The sequence below is a fragment of the Anabrus simplex genome, chromosome 2 (genome assembly GCF_040414725.1).
Source record: "Anabrus simplex isolate iqAnaSimp1 chromosome 2, ASM4041472v1, whole genome shotgun sequence".
In the NCBI taxonomy this organism is placed as follows: domain Eukaryota; kingdom Metazoa; phylum Arthropoda; class Insecta; order Orthoptera; family Tettigoniidae; genus Anabrus; species Anabrus simplex.
The window spans coordinates 161,034,899-161,042,274 of NC_090266.1; the positions used below are offsets into that span (position 1 = coordinate 161,034,899).

Sequence of the window (7,376 nt, forward strand, 5' to 3'; positions counted from 1 at the left end):
GATGTCTAATTATCTTTTCGACTTCCGTTGTATGTTGTAGACCGGTATGGCACTCACGGAATACAGGTGACCCAAATGTTCGTTAACAATTGACGAGGCAATACTTCACGGAATATTGGAAGTAGAGAGGTAATAAAAAACACGTAATTGGCATGATACTTGGTTTTAATGATGCCAAAATAAAGTACATGACCAACAGATGGCGCTTCATACGATACACAATCAATATTTAGGACAACAATCGAGGATTAGCAAAGACGATGTTCTTGATAACACATGCTCAACATGTCGGTCGTCATTAATAAACAATACCTGTAGTGTGAACAGCACTGTACAGCATATCCGTAGATATGGCGGGGAATTGCCGTCGGACGTTATCTTTTAGCAGCCCTAATGAGGTCGACGATCGCGGTAGATGTGCGACTTCAAGTAACCCCACAACCAATAAACATACGGACCGAGGTCGGAAGACAAGGGAAGCCAAGCATGACATGCCGCGATTTCAGGCGCATCTGACGCCATGCCTCAAGCTCAAACAGAATACGGACGCGCCGTTTCTGATGAGGATTTTAGCCCTCCGGCCGCAATAGGGTCTTGAGTGCTATTCCTCGACTTGATCTAACTAGGACTGCACTGATGGCGAAGGTGAGGGACCTGTTTACGCGGAATCGGAACTGGTCAGAATGTGATCTGCACCCTTTTTAGGGGTGAATGAATAGTTTAGGGTGACCTTGGGTCGCTTATAGCGGAGGCCAAGGGTATCGTAATTGCCCAACGTGGTGATGAGGGCATTGGGCTTGTAGATTAGTCCTGAATAGAATTTCCGGGACGTCGTCTTTATTCTGGTTCTAATCGCATTAATATTTAGGGATTGATGGATGTCCCGATTGCGTTCAAACCACTGTGCACCTGAGATGAGACGCAACGCATGGTTTTAAATGCGCTGCAACTTATCCAGGTGGGTTTTGGCTGCCATTCCCCAGACCGGCCTGGCATACTCTAGAATTGGTTGACGGGAGTTCTTATACAGCGTGAGCCAGTTTTCTAGATTAAGACCTTGATCGGCTTTCATTATGGGTATAATTTCAGATAAGCGTCTGCTCGCTTGCGCCGAAATCGAGTTTATGTGATCTAGGTATTTGGTTTAATTTATCCACCAGATCACTTCGCCAAAAAAGATTAATGGGAAAGGGTCGGTCCTAGTACGTTTTGAAAATAGAGACTCAAAGGTGCCAACCTTTGAAATGGCTTTTCCGTAATTCCCCTCCCCTACTCTCCGAAAAATGTTGGAGTCAAATCCAAAGCACACTCATCCCTTCTGGATAATGTCACCCTGTTTACCCTTCCCAACAACGATCTATTCTAAGATATATCCTATTATACCATAAATTTACACATTACCAGTTAGTTCTGTGACTCGTTGGCTGAATGGTCAGCGTACTGGCCTTCGGTTCAGAGGGTCCCGGGTTCGATCCCCGGCCGGGTCGGGGATTTTAACCTTAACCGGTTAATTCCAATGGCCTGTTTGTGCTGTCTCCAACATTCCTGCAACTCACACACCACACATAACACTATCCTCCACCACAATAACACGAAGTTACCTACACATGGCAGATGCCGCCCACCCTCATCGGAGGGTCTGCCTTACAAGGGCTGCACTCGGCTAGAAATAGCCACACGAAATTATTATAGTTAGTTCTGTCATAAAACATTCTTTGTAAATTGTTTCCCCACGCAGCTGCTTTTGTGTGGGATTTTTCTCGTAGCATTCTTCCCCTGTGAGGACATTTTCACCTTATGAACAATAAGCGATTCTAGTGTAGATGTGATTATTGTAGGCCTGAAAACATTCTGTTTTTCCTATTAACACTGAAAACTCTTTCTGTTGGAGACTTAATGTCAGGTGCACTTAATACTGCAATAATACAAGATCACATTTTTTAGTGAATAGGAGAGTAGAGTTACTTCATTCACAATGAATTTCACGACGCTCACGGGTAGCAGAAGGAAGAGAAGATCGAATAAGTATCGTTGCCAACTCACAAAATTTGAAACGAAGAGAGTAGAGTACCAATGCTCGAAAAGGTTTAATTCTCCTTGTTTCCTTATTTTTTCCGTAGACATTATATTTTCCTTATAATGTCGCTTTTCCGTAACAATTTACCCTTGGACCGTAATGCCGTAATCGTCCGGGAAAATCCGTAATAATTACGGATAATCCGTAACAGTTGGCACCTCTGAAAGAGTTGCATTGCTTTTGTTTACATTAAGTTTGATTCTCCAATTTCAAAACCATTGTTCGAGAGTAGAGAGGGCATCTTGGATGTAACTGTGTACTCTAGGGGGGTTGCCCAGAGACAGAGGAAATTGCCGTATCATCAGCATAGATGGAGCGGGGGTTCGACAGGGTTTTGTTGCCTTGTACCTGAATTCCCTACCTGGAAGGTAGCTTTTGTTGACTTGTACCTGAATTTCCTACCTGGAAGGTAGCTTTTGAATAGCTGAATCAAGTAGGGAGGTATACCTAAACTGGTGAGTTTAAATATAAGACCTTCATGCCATACTTTGTGGAGGGCACGCGATATGTCTAGAAAACAGACTTCCATGTGCCTTCTATCACTGAAGATTTTGGTGATTTCTTCAGTAAGCCTCATGAGTTGGTGGACTGTTGAGTGCTTACTTCGGAAGCCAAACTGCACTTCATTGATTACTGTGTTATCTTCAGTGATGGTGTGTTTAGCCTGGTGAGTAGAAGGAATTCAAATAATTTAGAAAGAATGGATAGAAGAGAGAGAGAGACTGGCCTGTAATTTTGTGGGAATGAGGCATGCGAGAGGGGTTCTCACGACAGCTCCTTTTATAGCGTACACGGGTCTCACGCGGCATCACTGACGTGTTGCTGTCCAGCGCCATCTGTTGTGCACTCGTTGTTGGTGTCAATAAAACCCCATGTCATGTCAAGCATGTGTGGCCATTTGTACCTGACGTGTTGCTGTCCAGCGCCCTCTGTTGGTCATTCTGTGAACTTTATTTTGTTGTCGATAGAACCCCATGTCTTGCCAATCGTATGCGTCAATTAGTACCTCTCTACCTCCAATATTCCGTAAAGTACTGTCTCGTCAAGTGTTAACAGACTTTTGGGTCATCCTGTACTAAATATCAGGATAGATTTCCAGTCAGCTGCTATACTCAACCATGAAGTACCTGAATTATCTATAGTTCCTAGAATTATATAATGTTCACATTGCACAGATGTTAACATGCAATAGAACAAGGCCCGTGCCTAAATGCAGTCCTGATAAGGAAAAAATTATGTAAACGAAATCCAATGTAATTGAACTTGTTCTTACCTTTCACGTACTCCGTAGCACATACAAGGACTTCGTTACTCTCATCCATAATCGTGGATTTCTGTATGTGTTCCGATCACGTTTCTGCAAGAAATGTAACATAATCAGAGTTAATTTTAACTACAATATCATAAATTAATACCACATGTTTACTGAATATACATTATTAAAGGCAATAACATTAAATTTAGTTCAAATGGGGATATGAAACCTTCACACGACCCAAGTGCTCTAAGTCACCGACATGTCTGTAAGATATACAGGTCGTAACAATAAGGTACGGCTAAGCTTTCAGGACACGTTACTAACACGTATAAGAAAATATGTTATATGGACATGGCTCCGGGAACTCTTTATTTCTATGTTAGAACGCATTTTCTACAACTCCACATATTGCATTAATAATGAGAAACACACTGGAACAGAACGTACCAGCATACCACATGAAATGTTCAAAATTCCCTCCGTTAGCATTGATACATACATCAAACTTAGCGTCGCACTGAATCCCTGATGTGCTGGTGTATCCCGGAGTACTGCGTGTACTGTACATGTACTAACTGCTAACGGAGGGAATTTTGAACATTTCATGGAAGAAATAGTTTGATGTTGTATGCTGGTACATTCTGTTCCTGTGCGTTTCTCATTATTAAAGCAATAGATAGAGTTAAAGAAAATGAGTTCTAACATGGAAATAAAGCATTTCCGGAGCCATACCCATATTACATTTTTTCTTCTATGTGTGAGGAATGTGTCCTGAAAGTTTGGTTGTACCCGTATAATCTACAAGTGAAGGCGAGCTTTCCAGTCGAAGAACCTAACTGCTTTGGGCTATTAACACTGCCATACGATCAACATATAAAGTCTAAAATGGACCTGAAAGATCACATAAATAAATTAATGGATGTACTGATCACAGACAGAAAGGCATATTTCCTTCGATCAAGCGAACTTCAAGCATCGGTGAAGAAGTTACAGTAATACTGACTCAGATCACAGACAACACAAGCGAGCCTCTGTGGCTCAGGCGGCAGCGCGCCGGCCTCTCACCGCTGGGTTCCGTGGTTTAAATCCCGGTCACTCCATGTGAGATTTGTGCTGAACAAAGCGGAGGCGGGACAGGTTTTTCTCCGGGTACTCCGGTTTTCCTTGTCATATTTCATTCCAGCAACACTCTCCAATATCATTTCATTTCATCTGTCACGCATTGATCATTGCCCCAGAGGAGTGCGACAGGCTACGGCAGCCGGCACAATTCCTATCCTCGCCGCTAGATGGGGCTTCATTCATTCCATTCCTAACCCGGGCAAATGACTGGAAACAGGCTGTGGATTTTCAATATTAGCGTCAGCTATTTCTCCTTATATTATTACATTATATTCTTATGTAAGAAAATAAAATGGAGGGACGAGGATTTGAAACAGACATTGCCATCTAAATTCCGACGTTTTTCCAAATGAATTATTATGCAATTCAACGCATTTGCAGAACCACTACAACTCAACGTTAATTTACATAGGTTTATTCCATGACAATATTATTTTGTAGTTGCAGTAGCAGCTGCAGCCGCAGTAGTATTTGTTAACTTATAACCAAAGTAATGATTAAGGAATTATTTTGTGGATACAGTTACTCTCAGTGCAGGTGTTCAGAAAAATAAATTACGGCTGAGGTTGAGATTAACTATATTTTCTTTTAAATCTTCAATTTTGCCTCGGGCTTTGCAGTTGACTGACATGGCTCCACAAAGTGGTGGCGGAACGGAATAAACTGTAATATGGGCAGCGATTCAGCTAGATATTTCCACGTTTCAGAAAGAACAGCTCGGAGATGGGTGAAAGTTATCGACGTTCGGATATTTTTGCCCGAGAAGTTGGGAGTGGTAGAAGGGAAATTTCAACACAATAGGATGCCATGATAGTGGCATAGGCTGAATGGAATCCCTTTCACACCGCAGCTACTGTATTTTGAAGGCAGTTGTCAATTTTCCTGGCGGTCGAGTGTCTGTGTCATGTTGGGGGTATATTTCTCGTCATGAAGTGGGCACAATCTACCGCATTCGCGGAAAACTGAACCAGCATAAATATAAGCGGTGCTGGAACATTATATGTTTTTATACTAGGTTGTTGTATCCTGATAGAATTCAACTTCAGCGGGAAAATCAGCCAGAACACACATCTCAATTGATTCAAGACAGGTCTGTGAACAGACAGGATATCGATTCGATAGTCTGGCCTCGTCGCTCTCCGGACTTGTACCAAATTCAGAATATGCGGGCACAAGTAAAGCAGCACAATGCGGAAAAATTGGTCCAATACCCCTCAAGACGTGCTGATAGTTTGTGGAAGTTCGTCCAGGATGCCTGGAATGCCGCGGCTGAGAACAATTATATGAAATGACTAGTTGACTCCATGTAAAACAAGTCGTTTGAAATGACTAGTTGATTCCATGTAGACTCAACTGCAAGATGTGGTCGATTTTGGAAGAAAATGAACTAAATATTGAACCGTGCTTTTTATTTGGTACTTCTAATGGTTTGAAGTGTCTAATGCAGACGCTACTAAGTTTTTATGCCACAAATTATATTTTTTGTTGAAAATAAACTCTTTTATTCTTTCTAAGTCAAAATGTCGTACTAATAATGAAAAAGTCATGGCATAATTACTTCACGAACCTGGTATTAAAACCGTCGTAAATGAGACAGGAGCTTTAATATATCCTCCCTCTTAAAGACGTACGTACAACCTCATGAATACCAGCCAAATTCAGGTTACCACTACACCACAATAGTAGCATACAGAACTGGTACATTATAACCACAGACATCAGGCCACGTCAGACCGCGGCCCACCATGCAACACTGCCTGTCTCCGAATAACAGGAAAGGGACCCAAATGGGACTTACGTTCTGAAGATCGTCAGTATTTTGGTATGGGCTAGAAGTAGTTTGTTACTTTGATCGACCTGTCCCAATCAAATGAAAGTGACAGGTATGATAGATACCGGTAATGCCATTACTTATCCAGCCAGTTCATATGATAAATGTCAGGAAGGTGTACCTCATAGTGTCGATTGGTGTATGCATTTACGCGATTTTGGCAAGCTGAAATGCAGCTGCAACTGTCCAAGGAAAGCTACGGGAAGTTACCTTACTCATCATTTCTCTTTTTTTTTTCACCGACACAGGTAGGTCCTATGGCGACGATGGGATAAGGACGGGCTAGGAGTAGGAAGGAAGCGACCGTGGCCTCAATTAAGGTGCAGCCACAGCATTTGCCTGGTGTGAAAATAGGAAACCAAGGAAAACCATCCTCAGGGTTGCCGACAGTGGGGCTTGAACCCATTATCTCCCAAATGCAAGCTGACAACTGCGTGGCCCAAACCACGTAGCCACACGCTCGGTCATTTCTCTCCTACGTCTCTCCAGTAGTTCATAGACCATCCAGGAGAGCTGATTATGGATCTGTAGATGATCAAACCAGCTTTTGGATTGAGGAATGAATCCATTGATGAATACAGTATTATACACCTTCAACTTACAAAGTCCATTCGTATTCCGATCTTTCACTGTAGTTTAGAAAACTGCAAAGCTCCCTTGAATATAGGATTGTTGTGGTGGTTGTTACTGTTACTGTCGTCATTTAAGTAGGGGACTTGGAATATCTTGGAAATTTACAGCCCCATTTACTTAGCATACCTGAAGTACGATAACCAGGACGACGGTTGTCGGTGTTCATGTATTTTAAGTTAAATTAGTTTGTTCGATTTCTGTGTCCCGAGTATTCGACATACCCGTCAAGACAATTTGTGGAAAACTCCCTTTGCCTTATATTCTCTACTCTTGCTGTGACATGTCTGCAACAGATATCATCATAGTTCTAATAGGTATTAAATAGAGAAAGTTGAAGTACAAGGGCTAGTTTAAAACACTTCACATTTTGTTATCGTGAATACAAAAAAAAAAACTACACACGCACGAAGGAAGACTTGCGTAACTTACGGAGAAAGTATGGAAACTGTTCAGGC

General features: G+C 42.1%; 1 protein-coding gene across 2 annotated transcripts in view; it reads right to left on the reverse strand.

The window, feature by feature from the left end:
- The window catches only part of LOC136863962 (dual specificity protein phosphatase CDC14C), a 451,301-nt gene extending 447,866 nt beyond the window's left edge, over window positions 1–3,435 (reverse strand). For both annotated transcript variants that reach the window (XM_068226497.1, XM_068226496.1), the window contains exon 1: window positions 3,351–3,435. In XM_068226497.1, coding sequence (XP_068082598.1) covers window positions 3,351–3,399 — 49 coding nt within the window. In that variant the 5' untranslated portion in view covers window positions 3,400–3,435. The remainder of the gene's footprint in view (window positions 1–3,350) is intronic.
- Between the last annotated feature and the right edge of the window lie 3,941 nt (window positions 3,436–7,376).